General features: G+C 41.2%; 1 protein-coding gene across 1 annotated transcript in view; it reads left to right on the top strand.

Moving 5' to 3' along the window:
* The window catches only part of NMS (neuromedin S), a 6493-nt gene extending 601 nt beyond the window's left edge, over positions 1–5892 (top strand). The window contains exons 2-8 of the mRNA XM_026035650.1: positions 28–83; positions 460–510; positions 1138–1197; positions 3539–3574; positions 4014–4055; positions 5105–5135; positions 5760–5892. Coding sequence (XP_025891435.1) covers positions 28–83; positions 460–510; positions 1138–1197; positions 3539–3574; positions 4014–4055; positions 5105–5135; positions 5760–5776 — 293 coding nt within the window. The 3' untranslated portion in view covers positions 5777–5892. The remainder of the gene's footprint in view (positions 1–27; positions 84–459; positions 511–1137; positions 1198–3538; positions 3575–4013; positions 4056–5104; positions 5136–5759) is intronic.
* Positions 5893–18097: the final 12205 nt, after the last annotated feature.

An 18097-nucleotide genomic window follows, 5' to 3' on the forward strand; every position in this document is an offset into this window, starting at 1 on the left:
GCAGCCCCTGTCCTGTGTCGCCCGCAGGGTTTCCCCAGCCGCTCTCCCGACGCCCGGACGGCGCCGACCTTCCCAAAAGTCAGGTATGGATTTTCCCCGCCTCCTGCTTCTCCTTTGCCATCGGCCGTCCCCCCCCCGAAGGTAGCGCGGGCTTAAAGCGAGGGACCAAGCCTGCCTGCTCCCGCCTGGCCGAGCAAGCGGGGAATGAGACGTGTCCCGGGAGGACAGCGACCTAGGATGGCCCCGGGGCAGTGGACGCGGTGGTGGGTCCTGAGCCGCTCTGCTGCCTGCAGAGCTGGGTGAGACATAGAGACACGGCCAGAAGGTGCCCAGCCATGCGGGCGATGGGGTGCGGGCCCAGCGGGAGGCAATAACCGGCCCATCCCGAGCCCCCATGCCAAAACACACCTGGCAAGGTGTGAGAATCCCGCTGCTAATGTGCGATCTTTACTTTTCAAGCAACTGGCGCTGTGCTTCAGTCAGTGGATGGAGCTGTCCGACCAGCCGCAGGTACGGCGTGAAGGGCTCGGCAGGCTAAGGGGCCTCTCCTGGCCCTGCCCGCGACTCCTGCGCTCCTCCGTTCTGCTATGACAAGTGTTCCTGGCCAGAGACATCGTATTTAAAACTGATCCCCTTTTCCTTCTTCCCCTTGCAACCAACAGGGATGTTATTTCCAGCTCTTTGGAAGTGATAAAATCATCKTTGTGAAACACAAAGGATTGTGTTTCGAATTCGAATACATATATAGCGAATAGCTTCTGACATGTTATTGATTTCAGCGTATGGTTATAGAGGCTTATATGGGAGTACTGATTGCTTGAGTTGATTATTGGTGAAAAAGAACGTAGATAAATTATTTCCGGAAAGATTTCTAAAATGCTTAGCACAGGGAAATGTACTTTAAATGTAAGCCTGATTAAAGTCTCTTTATAGCACAAGAATGTATTGAAAACATTTGTAATGTTATATCCAGTTTCCTCATAGGATTTTTTGTTATTCGTCTCATAACAGGGAGTCTGACTCTGCTCTCAGTTCTTTCAAATTGAGTTGAGGTTGGAATCAAGCCTGTTTTCTGTAGAACTGTGTATATTACACCCGATCAGTAAATGTGCATTAAAGCGCTGTTTGATTTTTCAGATTTCCAGTACTGTTTTGGATCTTTGCTACTCCATATTTAACAGCATGCATACAAATGAGGTAAGGTGTAATTGCTTCTTTTACCTAAAAGCATTCCCTCCTTTAAGCTAGAAAGCAGGGCCAAAACCAATTTCCTAATATTTCTCTCCAAATGATATATAATCTAATAACATAATATTATATAATATAGATTAGATTAAAGTATAATCTGATATCATYGTGGTTTAGGAAGCATAGGACAGTAACCAGGAAGTATATGAGACTATTTATTCATGTTAGTAATTTAAATGTAATTGTTAGCTCTATTAAATTACACATMAAATTACTGTTTTTATGTAGTTTTTATTTCACCAATTTAGGGCTCAAGAAGCAATGCATCTGCTTAAGACTGGGCTCCATATTTTAACCTAACCTTTACTTTTGACTAATTGTTAGCCTAATTAAATAGGCTAACAAAATACACAATATTGGCTCAACAGGATACTAAAGACATACTGAACATGAAAGTATGAAAGTTGCTTTACTGTACTTTTAGTACTCAGTTTGTGGTTAGGTTCAGGGCTCCCGAATCAGAACCAGAAGCTTAAGTCTACCAAGGTACTGACGACTCATCCTACCTAATCGAGCACATTAGGACCTGGCCCGATGTCATTTTGCTTTACAGAACTTTCCTATTATCCCCAATTAATCAAGAACCTTTCCAGTAAAATGCACACTGGTTTTGTTAGGTCTGATTATCCTCAATTGAAAAGGCAAACGCCATTGTAGAGCTTTTGGATCCCCTATTCTTTCAAATCACAAGGACAAGACAATGTCTTGTATTCAAGACAATAACAGAATATCTTGAAACATATTTCATTATCTCTTCTTGCCAGTGTCTTTAGTTTATCTTAATTCCAAACATATTTTCCTAAAATAGCCAGAAAAAWTCTACAATACTGGCATTTATTATACAAAAAATCATAACATTTCAGTCTCRAATATCTAGTAAGCCTTTTGAGTTCAGTATTGACCCCTCTGCCTGTGCATCTTGGCTCATTAAGGAACACCCCAAAGCATCCAGTAGCTCTGCACAGAACCTTCTTCCTGCTTGGTAGTGCACGACTAACTTTGCCAAAACTTCAGCTTGTGCCATGAATCCGCTGGACAGGGAGCTGTGTCCCATGTAGTGCCTTTTCAAGACTAATATCTGCTGGACAGTCACTTGTGGCAGGATTTCCAGTTGTGTTTAAATGGCAGATCAGATTTAAATGTGGGATGTGTAAAAAGCTATGTAAAATGTGCTATTTTTTTTCCTGGTTGCTCTGATCTGTTACAACACAAAGCTGTATTTCTTCAACCCACAAGGAACATTGGGGAAACCTTGCAAATACAAGTCTATATATAGTGCTCCCAATGAAAGAGTTATGATTTACTACAGATTTCAGTTGCACCTGAACTTTCTACCTGGTTCTATATTTATGGATTCTTTTCTTTTGTCTTTTTAAATTTTGATTGAATCAGAGTTACAGATTAGAGAAGATAGTGTTTTAATGGAGAGAATGGTGCCTTAGCTCCATGAAAGCTGAAGTCAGACAAAATTTGGATGTCAATAGGACTTGAGCATTATCTCTAGAGCTCCTTAATCTTTTGAAAGAACTAAATAGAATATTGGGGTTCAATTTTTCATCTTGTTAAATCTTGTGGATGGTGTTTTCAGAGGAATCAAAAGGTACTRTCAAAATGCAGCCACATTGCAATCACATCTGTCTCATACCTCGAATGCTGACTCCCTTTCTTTGTTAATATTCCTTCTCTCCAGCTTCCCATCCACATCCTTTGCCCATGTTCTCCGCTCTGCCTTCACATCCTTGCTCATTACATGTGCCATTTCCTCAAGCCCACCCCAGGTACGAAGCCCATTKGCTGGTGTATCTACCCAGCTCATCTTGAGAAGGTTTCTCTTCCTGAGTAGGCAAATGAGCAGTTCCCTGGAGAACAGCACATTGCAGGGACAGAGCTTAGGAATGGTGGTCATGCCTGGGTTTAAAAACAAGGGCAACTTGAAAAGCCACAAAATATTTTAACAAGAGAAGAGCCATCAGTATAATTTGGGCCTCATGGATGATGCTTCTGTGGTCTTCTCAGCCAAGCTCTGCTTCATCCTCCAGAGCACAACTGTGCTGCGTTTTATGGCAATGAATGCAAGTGGAGCAATGAGCTAAAGCTCTTAAAGTRACCCTACTTAAGACTTTAATAAGTCTTTAAACAGAGTCATTTACTGCTGTTATTGACAAAGCTGTCTGTGATATGTATACTTTTTTCTTGCATGTGTTGTAGCAACTTAAGCAGTGGTAGAGGTTTACTGTAAGCAACCAAAGAAATGACAGCATCTTGATTAACATGTGCTGTCACCTTGCAGGAATCACAGATYGCTGCAGCAGAGTTTACAAAGAAGGTATGTAAATGCAATGCCAAGCAAGAGGCAGTGGGCAGGGGAGTATGGTCCTTCCCCTGTCTATTTTGCTGCTTTATTTCAGTCAGCCCATTTTTTTGWAATGGTTGAGATCTGCACTGCCCCTGCTTCTGCAAAGCAACCCACTGTGTATAAAGCTTCCTTTTATACACTTTCTAAAGCCTGGAAATCATGAATTATGGCTATTTAATATATTTACACTAGACAAAGTATAKTTCTTGGCAGTCCCTTTGGGGTATTGATTTTTAATCAGCATTGCAGATGAATRGGCACTGGGGACTAGCATCCTCTCATTATGTGCATGGTGCCAAAAAAGGCCATGAATTATTAATATTCTTATGGAATKACACTGGACCTTGTCAACAGATGTATGGTATTGAGATTACAATATTTTGTTAATAGTTTTTCTTTTATTTTACAGGATAGTCATGGGACTCTGGGACGACCCTTTTTCCTTTTCAGGGTATCTGAATCTTTTCCTTTTAAAATACCAAATAACATACTATATTATATAATTATATATGAGTAACTTTACCTTCACAGGTCCGCACTGCCCTGTTTTCAGCAGATACTAAATATCCCTTGTTTTGAAAGCTTTGGGAGCCATTGCTCAGGAAGCCCTGGTTCAAATAAAAGACCATGAGATAATGAGATCTTAGGTGTCAATAGATTAACATTTTTCATTTAGATAGATAATTCTGCAAATGTTGTGTTCTGAGCCCAACTACTSAAWTATAGGAAATAATGTGTCTTGCATYTCTGAGACTGCCCATATGCACAGGTACCAAATTCACCAAGCAAGCATACGCATAAGCTGAGTGTTAACATGTCYAATAAACCATGTAAATAATAATAAAGCAGTCTAATAAACCAGTAAACTGTGGTGCACTCTATAGCATGATGAAAACCCAAAGCAAATTTATGGATATCATCTTTCACTAAATATTCACCCATTGCCTAACTTCGGCATAGTCTAATGCAATGGCTGAAATTTCAGTGAAAGATGACATCCCTAATTTTGTTTTGATTTTGCCTGTATAGATGCAGTATGTTATTAAAACCCAACTAATTTATATTACCATCTTTAGCACATCAGAGAAGAAAAAAAAATAAAAAGGAGATCTTGACAGATGACCAGTGTCACAGCTCATCTGTCTATTACTTTTTAGTTCAATTTCAAATGTGTCTGGACAACTACTTTCAATCATGGCATTTATGTACTCTATTTTAAACGTCTACTTAGTACCTGATRAAGTGGGACCAAGATACTTAATGAGAATAACTGAAGTCAGATTGTTTGGTGTTAAGTCAGAAGCTTTGTGAAGATCCAACAGATTCAAAGGCAAAACCCACCCTACATGGATCYCCCTGCTATTTGACTTGCTGCCCTTTGCAGGCAATCTTGTTATACCCTTTTTATGTGCTCTGTCYGCGTGACATGAGATGTATTTGAGTGTGCTTACGAATTGGATGTCTAATACCTCTGTATGACCATCTAATTAAAATTTTCAGCCTCGAAATGGAAGAACTATTGAAGACAGAGGTAAGTAGGCCATGCGACTTTCCCTACTAAAAAAAATTAAAAACTATAAAATAAAAAAGCATCCTTTTCTGACTGCAATCTCAGAACTGCTTCGATGTCTGTCAGGAAGGGTTGCTTCTTAAAGAACACTATTGCTGTACATTCAAGATTAAGCCATTTTAGAAGGACAGAAACCAGAGACTGGAAGAATACTGCGCAGCAGCATCACTACATGTGTGCCCTGGGCATCCAGCATTTCCCACTGCCAAATGAAGATGTGCAACCAGATGGATCTTTGGTCTGAGCCAGGAGAGCCCTTCTTGTGTTCTTAGGCCCCCATGTGTGCAGCAAATGTTTCATAGCTAGTATGAGAAGCAGTAGAGTAATGCAGGGGGTGGTATACACAGRACAGATGGACTAAGTTTCTAGTGCTTCTAGTGACGTAGAGAGGAGAGAGGCAGAGAGAGGAGAGCTGTGTGAGGAGGAAGGATTCACATATGAGTATAAATAACAGATCTGGATACCTACTTACCCAAATTTTCAAGTTTAATCTTCTGGAGCTAGGTTTCAGACCATTTCTATGAATATTGCATAGCATCCAGATCCACACCTTAACATAGTCTGTTGTTGTTCAATTTGTTTCAGAATATCATGAAGTATGAAGTTCGTGGGTCCGTTTACCAGGCTGACGACTTTCTTTATACAAAGAAAAGAAACTTCCTGTTTAGATTGTCTATTATGTGACTCAGCTGTCTGGAAGTGACTGTTCCATATAATAAATTTGCAATCATTAACACTTTTTGTTGTGATTTTTTGTTGTAGCAGGTACCAGAGTTCATTGGGCTATAATATGCCATTGTCTGGTTCCAAATCTGTTCAATGAAACTCATTCAAATGGATATAGGTAACTTTTTAATACTTCCAATTATTCATTTTCCTTTTTACAATTTCCTCTTTAGTAAGAAATGATCATGTTGATAAGCCTGCCCTTTTCATAAGATAATATCTTTTTCTACACTTTTGGGATATACATCTCAAAAAAATGTGATAAGATACTGAAGTTTTTGTGGATATGTTAATGTTTTTTTATTTTGAATAATTAGTTTGAATATAAAAAAGGGTTAAGTATGATGGATCCAAAGAACTTTGAAGGAGGTGGAGCAAGCACTACAGTTACTGGCACTATTTGATGAGATGAACTATTCTTTCAGTCTTACCTTACTGGATGTCATAAAGCAGAAAGGAATCATGAGAGATGATCTACATGTCTGCACCTTTAGGACTGTGGTGCAATCATTGGTGTTTGCACCCTAGGGAGTGGGGTGATTTGTTTTCAATAGGTGGAGACATTTGTGGGAAGAAGACACAAGGTATTAAACAGCTACTGTGTGTATGTGTTTTTAACTGCGCAAGTTTCAGATTTGGACTCTATTAAAAAAAGGACTTTGGCAAATAGAGAGAAGGAAGTGATTAGTTGTCCGGCTTTTGTTAGCACACATCTAGAATACTGTGCTTAGGTTTGGACCCCTCCCAGAGCCTGAAAGGGAGATTAGCTAGAGCAAGCTCAGCAGAGAGGCACCAAGGCTTGACCACTGAGGAGAGGACAGGGGTTCTGGCCTTGCTCAGCCTGAGGAAGGGGCAGTTTCAGCACCAATGAGGAGTCATCAGGGAGCCAGACCCAGGCTCCTCTCAGCAGGGTGTGGTGGGAGGGTGAGAGACAGTGGATAGAGCTTGAAACAAGAGAATTTCAGGCTGGATGTGAGGAGAAACTTTTCTGCTTGGAAGACAGGCAAGAAATGCAGGAGGCTGCCCTGAGAGGCTGTTCTGTSTCCATCCCTGGAGGTGTTCAAGATCCAGCTAGACTAAGTCCTAAGCAACCTGCTCTGAATTGTTACTTGGGATAGGACTAGAAACTTCCAGAGGTTCCAGTCTCCTGTAACATAGATAAGATCTTGCACTTGTGATGCAATAAGCTAATTTTTCGCTGTTTAGCCTTCTAAACGTCATGTCTGGATTCTGACGACYTGAGGATCTGGAGAGGAGGTAACATCTAGCCCTGAACAAGGAATAGCAGGTCTGCTSCGTGCACCAGGCCCTAAGCTCTAGTCAGGCTTGGTTATATCATGAAACTGTGCTTGCGACATTGCCAGCCATGGTGCTGGCATTGCTGAGAGGGCAACGGATGATGATATGGTGCAGAGATGACAGCGAGGAACAGGTAGGCATGCTGCTTGTCAGCGAACAGCATGAGTGGAGCTGCTCCACAAGCTTCCATGACTGAAGGCCAGGCTCCTGKTTTGAGCAGAAAGGGCAGGGGGCACGAGTGGGAGACCCACGGAGGCTGCTCAGGACTCAGTGACTGAGTGCCATTGATCATTGTACTGTCAAAAATCAGTGGAAACCTACCAAAGGGAGGGCCAACTTCTCCATTGCTTTAAGTATTTGAAGAAGGGTGTCCTTCTGGAAGAAACAGCTAAGCTAAATACAAGTTATGGAGATGCACATGGTAATGCAAATAAATACAAGATAATGATACAAAAGCACAGCAGTGGGACTTCTGGCCTGTGTCACACCATCAAGTTTTACTTGGTTCTGCATGAGAATTGTGCTGTGGGCAACTGATAGTGGGCTCCCATAGCGGACAGTGGCTCTCTACACCCACCATGGGTTTCAAGAACAGCATCTAGAGATTCCTCAAAATCTGTTAAACAAAACTGATAAGCATATGGTAACTATTACATGAAGAAATAACTTACTTTCTTCTGCTACATTTCTGTAGTAATTACAGTTTCTTTGGAAAATGCATGAGCTTGTTCACTGCTCTTTGGAAACCTTTCCTCCCTGGAGTAACAATCAAAACCAGAAATGCCACCTGCAGGATAGCAGAGATTAATAATATTGAAATGTAAAGGTCATGCTTGGCCTGAATCTCTTTCTGAACATCCTACTTCAAAGCAGGTAGCAGGAATCTAGCAGGAGGCCCCACAGATGTGAGAGCAACAATTAGAAGCATGGGAAAAAAATCTGTGAGAAAATGGACTGACAGTTCTGCTCCCAGTGCCAGCAAGGGGAGAGGCAAATAAGAAGGGACATGGCAGGGTATTGAAAGTAATCAATGTGCTTCCAAGAGCAAATCTAATGCTTACCCGTTCACTTGTAATCAAAAGGAGCAATAGGAGAGACTCAATTACACCAAGAGGCAATAYATTTAAACCACAAAGGAGAATTTGTTTTTATAAGACCTAATCAACTCAGGGAACTAGTTGCCAGAGCTTGGAGCATGCACTTAGAGASAGCTCTTGGCAGCTCTAGGGAAAGCAAACACGTTGAGGAGCACACAGCCTTCCCTGGAAATTCCCATGGGCACACCAAAACCTACAGGCAGCAACAAGCTGTGAGGGGACCGCAAGCATGGGAGGACAAGGTCAACATGCAGAAGGGTCTGGGCAAAGGAGAAGAACACGTACAGATCGCTAAGCATGGGGGTAAGGCGGTATAAATATTGAGGAATATCAAATGCAGCTTTGTAGAAAAGCGGATGGTTAACTGCAGACAGCCAAATAACCCGGCATTGGGGAAAGCAGAGGAATAAAAAGGTGTGTAGATTATGACATGGGAGGGAGGCTTCATACTCCACTCATTATAGGGAAGACTTAACATGTAGAGTAGCACTGGAGAACAAAGAGCAGGACCTGCAGGAGAAAGGCCTGCAAAGAGGAAAGGCAGAAGTTCAGGAAAGGGGGCAGGCTGAGTGAAGTGGGGTTAGTTAGCAAGGCAAAGAAAGTTTGAAGGGAGGAATGATAAAATCCTTRTACTTTAGAGGCAAAAAAGAGCAGGAACAGTGCCCATGGAGGATACTGCCCAGGAGCAGTAAGCTTAAAATGAAGGAAGATTCACATTGTATTTGACACTAAGGAGAAAGAGGCCTTTTCTTGGTGATACAATTCTCAAGAAGGACTGAAACCTGACCTGGACTCTAAATTACAAAAGTCCCAGTCTTAAATATATACAAGCAGCATTTTCCTCTTCAATGTCACCATTATGATGACATCATATTTTATTTATATTTATGTTTTATTTACAGAAAGAATAATTGCAGTGTTTTCTTGAATGTCTAGTGTACTTTAGTTGGAAGTTGCTCTGGCCACTTCTGGAGAAGTGGAAGCTTTGATCCTAAAGGGCTCAAGCACTTACACTGCCTAGTTTTATCTTATACAATTAACAACTGTGACATGTGGTGCCTCACCCTTAGTACTGCACATATCCAGAACTRCAGGGAAGCTCTGGGAAGGTCGGTGTCTTCTGGAATGTTTTTGTATGATGAGATAAATACTCCATCATGGAAAGGAAGCATATGGATTACAGAAAAAAAAAAAAAAGAAAGCTATTTTTTTGGTGTGTGACCTTAAACTGCACACAGAGTCCTTTGACAACAAAGCAAAAATTCTCAGGACACAACCAAAGGCCTGTGAGATAATGCTTCTACACTCATGACATGAAATACCATATAGGAACTAAAGCAGCAGCTGGATGCTTTTTCTTTTCCATAATGCTCAACAGGTGATGTGACAGAAGTAGCTGCAGCAATTTAAATCTACCTTCTGTAAATTTGAAGCCATTTGCTTGACACAGCAAATTCAGCAGAAGTTATGCAACTTCTTGACAGGTTGGCCAAAAGCTGCTAGTATCTCCTTCCAGCTTTACAACTGCACATGAGGCTGCAGAGTGAACACCTGCTACAACACGCAAGAAAATATTGACTCCTTGGATGGGGCATTGTAATAAAATAGTGAGTGCAGCATCCCTTCTGGCATTTGAGATGGATGCTCATGTGGAGTCCACTGCACGCAACTTACGTGTTGCAATTACATCCTCTCTCCTCATCTCACTAAACAGGGCAAAACATTTGACATAGCAGGACCAYTTAGAATTCATAAGCTAATCCATGCATCTATTGCTTTGATATCTATCAGTCATAGATATAAGTGGGGTAACAGATACTTCACCGACAGCTAGAGGCAGCCCCCAAATCTGTTTCTGCAGTCTTTTCTGTATCTACTTTTTACACAATRAAGAAGCAAAAATATAGCTGATTTCATAACTGGTTGTGAGTCATCATCTAAAAATTTGACATTTCTCTAGGGGGAAAGAACATCATACATCAAATACCATCTATTACCCTCAAACCTACTGAGAAATCAAGAGTGAATGTCTGAATGAGAACAAACTGTAAACTTGAAAKAAAAAGTTTTGAACGTGTTTACCACAAAGCTTCTGTGCTCAGCGGTTTCTATACAGCCATTCATATATTGCCTGATGAAATACTGCATGCAAGGAAGGCAAGCACGTGCCCAACTAAATGTTGCCGGAGTACAGCTGCCAAAATTCACATCAGCAGAATATAACAAACCTAAATATAAATGAGGATTTTTTTWAAAGGCAAAAATACAGTATAAAGGACCAACACTTATGTATGAGTCACCAGAAAAGCAAAGAAGTGTGGAAACCTATTCAGTGTAGGATCCAGGTTCATGTTTCCTCTCATGACTCCTGAGTAAAAGGACTTTCCAGAACCATATGCCCTAGTGTATGAACTCGACCTGAGACTGGACTAGAGACTATGGCCTGCTGTGTAAATAAACGTACACACAAAAAGTTTCATCTTCATTTTACARCTCTGTCTTATATCATGTTTTCTCCTCAAGTTCCACAGCTATTTGGCTATGGAGTATGTGTATTCAGTGATCACTAAGATAGCCAAAAGTCGTTACTTTGTGCCTGCTGCTGCACTAAATTTAGGGCATGAATTTGTCTTCCAAGAGAATGGCATGCAATATTGGGACTGATCAGAAGAGGGCAATGCTAATATCAAATCAGTGATTACAGAACTGGAGGCATTCCCAAACCTACTCTGCTCTCCGTGTGCATTAACAACACATTACTGCCATACAGCGGCCACTGGTGTGCTCTGCTTGTTTTGCTGCTAACTCAAGTAATGAATGAGTTAAGACTTCATGTATCTTTTATACTTGTCTGGACAAAGCTACCTGAGGCCAAAACATGGGATATTTCAATTCCTTAAAGGAAATGGAGTGACGCAGAAGGGCGAACTTAGGAACACACAAATCTCAGCACAGAGCTAACTGCAGGTGCCCTACAAAACTGATACATCCATCACCAAGATCAACCTGATCAAAAGGCAAAAGCTTCATTTCCATCTCCTCCACCTGCCCACAACTTCACTGAATTGTGTAGTGCCACATACAGACATTTTCTACTGGGTGTTATTGAAAACATCCATTTTCCTTGACAGACAATTGCACCACACCACAGTTGAGTTAGGAAAGTAATGCTACATCAAGATAAACGTGTTCTGCAGCACTGGTAACAAGAGAGCTGCCAGAAGAACTGTGTTTGGAAATTTTTCTTTGCTTTGCTTTACAACTAAGTCACGTACCAGCCCCAGCTACAGATGATAAGCTGAAGTCTATAGCATGGGCTAGCAAAGGACCAGGGACTTGAAAGATTGCTGCCCAATTAATGTCTTATTTGAAAAAATAAAATGGGCATGTGCATGCTCAGCAGGACCAGTGCCATTTTCCTACAGATTTGTGCTTCAAGAAAGATCTCCTATATTCTGTTAAAGAATGGCAGCTTTCCTTATCATTTCATTAGCATAATGCCATGCTGTAGCTTTTCACACTGTCCTTCAGCAGAGCACTCATCGGGTTCCTTCCTTTTACACACTACCCATTTTCATGAAACTGGAAGGAAGCATAGCATGGTTTCCTCACTCCATCCTATTTGCCTAGACATGGTCAGCAGATTCAGAAGTTAATAGTTAAGGACATAAGCAAGCAACAGTGTGATGCCAGAACCTTTGTTTTCCTAAGAGGAAGGCCAAAACCTGAAAGGAGTGAGGCAACTGAGTAGTCAGTGCACAGAATTGGAAACTGGGTGTCTAGAGGCTGTTTTTGGCCCTCCTAATTGATATCCATAATCTTCTTTCAATGGACCAGTCAAGCATATCATTTCCATACTTACATGTGCATTGCTGAAGAGTGGCTTACACAGACGTGTAAAGTTAAGCACACTCTTTACTAAAACGGCACCTTTCACTTGGCTTGACTTGCCCATATGTGAAAGCAAGGCATGGTTACCTACCAGTCTCAGAGGTCTGCTATGATACTGCTATGATTTAAATAGTTCATTTCTATTCAGGAACAAATTTGAAACCTAAATATTGACTATTAAATAACTTGATAAAACAAAACAAAACACAGTCCTCTCAAGGAAACCAAAAATCAATAATCTGGACATTTGTCTGAATGCTTTTCTAATAACTGTGTCTAGAATAAAGAATGATATTATTGTTATGTGCTAGTAAGATTTGTCCAAGAAGATTCTCTTATGTTTAAGTGAGCAAATTAATTCTTAAATTTAAATTTACATTTTAATTAGAGGGTCTTTTCATTTTCTAAAATACATCATCATTTATCAGTGTGATTATCCTGCTCCAGTAAATATTTAAGTAGTCTTCAAGGCATATTTAAATGCTTTGCAAAACCAGACACATATGCCCTGGTTCTGCATTCTCCCTGTTCAGATTAATACCACTTGTAATGGAAAAACTTTGTTGTATCCCCAGGTATCTGAAAAGCTATCATTTCTCTGCTGATGTGTTATGAGGCAGCAATGAAGGATCATAACAATATTCATTTGCTCTTCAGTAGCAGACATTATATCTGTTGGTAGCCGCTACTAGGACTGGTACTAAAGATAATGAGCTGCATTAACTTTTAACAAGTACAGTGGAAAAAAAGAATACATCTGGGAAAGATATCAGTGGTCCTGTCGAGTAGGAAATGGCACATGCAGCTATAAATGCACAGTCCAAAAGGCTAGAGAGTGCCCTGACATCCATCTTGCTTGATAACTTTTGTAAGAGAAACCAAAGAACATCAGCCAGTAATCCCTGCCACAAAGGAAATGATTCTTGTTTTATTTTATTCAATCATCAAATACTACTTCACACACAAAAAAACTTACTTTCGTTTCCCACGGATGTTTATGACACCCATTCCTTCATCATCTGCATTCTTTCTCTATTTTTACGCCATTATTGCCATCTCCTTTTTCCCATTTTCCTCCACCCAATTTCTCAGAACACCTTCTTTTACTTTAATCCTTCCATGCCAGATTGGTAAACAGGAAGCTCCAAGGAACATTTACAGAATTTATTACTGAATCTTGTTTCGGTGAGTGGCTACAAGTAGGTACTACCCAAAGAAGTCAGTTAGTTGCCCAGTGAACGAGCACATGAATAACAACGAATTTGATAGAAGAGACAAGAAAAAGAAAACCAAATATGAAATGAGGAGGGATGTTAAAACCTGAGGAAGGAAGGAAGGATGGGATGTATGACAGATGCTTAATGTTTCCTCAACAGATGCATGGGCTGTGTTTGAGTTCGCTCACAGCAGCATGCACTTTTCTCCGTGAATTCAGCAAGTGAAGTATTATTTAAGCCCCATCAAGTAACTGCAGGATGTTTAAATGAATAGAGGAGCTCACATAGAAAAAGAAAAGTCTCTTTTCAACTCAACTGCTTGAACTAGGAACTAGTGAAACTAGTTGAACTAGCACTGCACTCTGTGCATGTCTGAAAGACTCTTCAATAGTTGATTTCCAAAAAAAAAAAAAAAAAGCAGTATTGTAACTATTCAACACAGTCTGTCACTGCTTGCTTGTACCATTGATTCCAGCTTAGACCATGCCCTGGATACAGTATATACTGCAAGGAGAAATATGAGGAGGTTTTCCTCTGATCTAGATGAAGAACAGCTATTTCTGGGTTCCTAATTTGCACTTCTCTTGCCTCCATTATATGCTGTGGAAAGTAGGCCTATTACTCTGCMATTTTTTTCCATTACATGGCACTGTATCTAGAAGTAGAGCCACGGGCTGAGGTCACATCAGAGATGGACATAAAAGGGACGATGTCAGCATCCCAGCTGACTTATCTAACAGTTGACTAAAAGTCAGGTTCCCTTTTACATTGCTGTGCTGGTTCTGTACAGTCCCTTCAGCTATTACAAACTCTCTGATACCTGGACAGATCTTGGATAAGGTTCCTTCCTAATAGGGTAGCCCTCGGRCTCCAGGGGCTCCAGCTCCTGTTCCAGCTCCATGGGCTGTTTCCTTGGATTTGTGTGCAATCACTCCTGGGACTGAGAAGGTGATAGCAGTGAGTCCAGAAGACTGAACCTTAGCAAGCTGTTGCCTGCTTCAGCAAACACCTATTGGTACAGGTAGAAAAATGCCTGATTCTGGTGCTTAGGGAGAAAAGTGGTGTTCCTAGATCAAGAAGCAGCTGAGAACATTTATGTGCCTTACCTAGCATGGCCCTTCAGGGAGTATGCACTCTGGCAAAGGATGCCATCGCGTGCAAGTCTATGCAGTGAATGCTATTTTGATTCTTATTTCCACAAATACATTTAAATTCCATCTAAATTCTCACATAGCTAGTGACCAAATCCTCCATATCTTGTTTCCAAGGGAGATCAGATCACACAGATAGCGCAGAGTTTGCTTGTACCTTTTACTGATTCATTAGTTAATCATTTCTAAGAATACGACTGACTCCTCTCCCAAAGAGCCAATTGGTCACTGACATAATGAATGCTAAAGTGGATGCTAACTGTGCTTAAGTGAACTTGTCTTTCCTGGGTAGAACAATTAAGAAAATCCTGTCATGTACTGCTGGCAAGAGCATCCTCACAGATGCTACGCCCAGCACTAAATAAAAAGCAACATAGTTTGATGAAACTGGAGAGAAGACAATTTTCACTGCAGTCCCGGAAACTGTTGTTCCATTCAATCCCACACATTCTTGTTACATAACCCCTTCTCGGGGAGTCTAATGAGCTGCTTGTATAAACAAAGCAATTATTTCTCACATTTCTAACATGCAACAGTAACAGCCTCAAAACGTTCAATAAACATTAGCTATTTAATAAGCAATTTGCCCTCTGAAGTTAAGGAAGTATGCAAGCTATGACACCAAAGAGCTGAGACCAGGAAAAAAACTGTCAGCTGTGGGGGAACAAGGAGCAAAATTTCATCCAGTAGAGTCTTTGCAAACTACACTCTTCAGGTGTTATCAAGTTACTTGTTTTGGATAGGCACTGCACAAGCTGACAACGAGCAATGCTAATGAGATGCTAGAAGACCAGATATGCATGTTACTGTGTTTTTAAATGGACAAGGGATTTTTATCTAAGGTAAGAAGTATCCTTTTGAAGCACACTGTTTTAAGCATGTCATACGTGAAGACCGAAAATAAATGTCTGCTCCCGAGCTCCCGACTGCTGTAAGATCTTGAGGAAGCTGCCCTGTCCACCTGGAGGTCACTCCTGTAACACTCTGTCTCATCTAAGCACATGCTCCCTTCCTCTGGTGTTTCAGATCCTTCCCCTCCACACTGCCTCTGGGCAAAGTAGTGCTGGGGAGCCTCTCCTGAAGGTGATGTCCCCTAGACATCACCTATCCCCTGTCCCCTAGATAGCCCTTTGGGTTACCAGCCACCAAAATGGCCCACATGGGTTGGCAGATATAAGCTACAGACCCTACCATCCATATGGAGCACTCACTCCGATAGACCACGTCTTCCTGAGCTTGCTGCACTGGCTGCCCTGCAGTCATGTTTAAGTCTACATAAATATTCTGGCAGATCTATATGATCTTAATAACCAATGCAGTACATCTTACCTGGCAGAGAGGCAGTACAGCACTACAGGAGCTGGCTACTGCTCTCTCCAAGCTGGTCTCAGGCCTGTGCTTGAGGTAGGAGCATCCACTCACGGCCTGCTCATCCCAACAGAGCTCATACAGTTCCCTGAGCTGGGGGAAAACCCTCATGCAAGCCAAGGCCAAGCTTTGCTTCTCCTGGGAGCAAGCTCTCTCCTACCATCCCCTTTTCAACAAGTTTTCTATAAGAGGGCTCAGTAAATCCCCTTGCCCGCTTCAGTCAAGGCACSATTTGGCATGTCATCTCCAAATATTTGCAATGTGGATCAGTTCAGCCACCTGGCTCACAGCTGCCTCACGAGCAGCAGTGCTGATACAGCAGAGAGTGATGCCGTGTAGGAGCTGCACGAGCTGAGGGGACAGCTCAGGCCCTTGTGCTGTGGGGTGGCCAGTCCACAGGGGCCAGGAGGCTGCAAGCCAGTCTCCAAGCTGACACAGCACAAAGCGTAACCATTAGCATGACAGGGAGCAGGGAACCTTTTTTTTTTCTCCTCCTGAAACATAGAAAATGTTTTCATTTTCTTCCCATTATTGATGTTGACTGAAACTGCTGTAGAAAAACATCCAAAAGTGCCCTAAGGACCCAGAGCTGCTGTTACTTTGCAAGACCCAGCATTAGGTTTATGATGCAGTTCAAACATTTCACTCCCTATATACATATATATATGGCCACAGCTAACATGTTTACAAAAATACAAATAGCCAGTCTGAAAGCTGTCCTCTGAATAACACTCATCTACTATCCATGCCTATCACTTTTGTCCAGCCCTCATAGCAGCTAGTGCTGGATTCCAGGATTTACAGGCAAGCTTGTCTATCTGCTTCCCTGCAGCCTTGCTGCTAGTAGGTGCTGGCAGCTTGCGGACATACAGAAACCTATAGTCTTGTGATTCCATATACACAACTTCTTGTCCTCCAGTTACATTGACTAACTTGCGTGTATGTAAAGATGAATCTAGTTCCCACAAGCCCAGAAGAAAAAAAACCAAAAAAAAAAAAAAAAAAAAAAAAACCAAAAAAAAAAAACAAGGAGATGCACTAGAAAGAAGCATCACAAGATGCTACTAGATGAGAGGATACTGGAAACCAGAGGATCTCAAACATTTTCCTGATAGGATCTGGCTTGAGATGGTTCTCTAAATAACCTTCCCTGCTGAATCTAGGCCTTCCTACTGTATGTGGAATAGTTGAAATATACCTATTACACAATATAGTATTAATGTAATAATACAGCTGGTGATCTGTTTGCTGTGCTGCAGAAGACTTTGACATTCTCACCCGTTGAGCTCAAAAATTATACATTACTGAGCTCAACAMCAGTGTCTGTCTCAAGCAGTATCTGTCATATAACAGTGTTGCAATTCAGAGTACTTGGGTAGCTTTTCAGGCATTCAAAGAGTAGGATGCAACAAGTTTYGGACATTTCTGGAAAGGAAACATTCTGGTTTGCCTTTTTGATATCTACTGTGGCTTGAGCGAGACCCTAATGAAACAAGTCCCAGAGAACCAAGATTCTCATTGTCATACACATAGAAGTTAAGCTGGGACTCAATAAGAAGTTTCTAGAATTTGTTTTTTATACAGACAGGATACAAACCTCGTCAGCATCAGAGCCTTAAACCACAAATTGTGCTTCACAAACAGAGAAATACGTAAGGCTGTGCCAGCACCATTTGTGGTTCAATATGCATTGAACGACCTTTGAAGGTCTTCTAGCACAACTCTTTCCCAGGACTCAACGCAAGATGATTCATCAGCTTTACCACCATTACAAGAAAGGCCAGTCTGTATTTCACAGATATATCTGCCTATACTGGATAGTGCACTTAAGACTTCATCAGAGACACAAATATCAGATGACGCAGTTGTTTAAACTTGTATATCAAGATGAACCCAGCTGTGTACACCCACTGTGTACAAGTACACTTTTTTTAAATAGACCAAGTTTCCTTAGATAACTTTACTTCTAAAAAAGAACTTCCATTTGAAACACTAGTTATATAAAAAAACCAGGAAAGAGATAAATGTAAGTCTTGTGCACACCTATTTAATCACAGAATACTCTGTTGGGTCTCTGCTTTTAAAGGACATATAGAGGGAAACCTCACTAATAACTCTTTGGAAAGTTTTCAGGCATGTACATATGTAAATTTATAAAAAAAAAAAAAAAAAAA

The sequence above is a fragment of the Nothoprocta perdicaria genome, unplaced genomic scaffold (assembly GCF_003342845.1).
Source record: "Nothoprocta perdicaria isolate Ctin4 unplaced genomic scaffold, notPer1 scaffold_163, whole genome shotgun sequence".
NCBI lineage: Eukaryota > Metazoa > Chordata > Aves > Tinamiformes > Tinamidae > Nothoprocta > Nothoprocta perdicaria.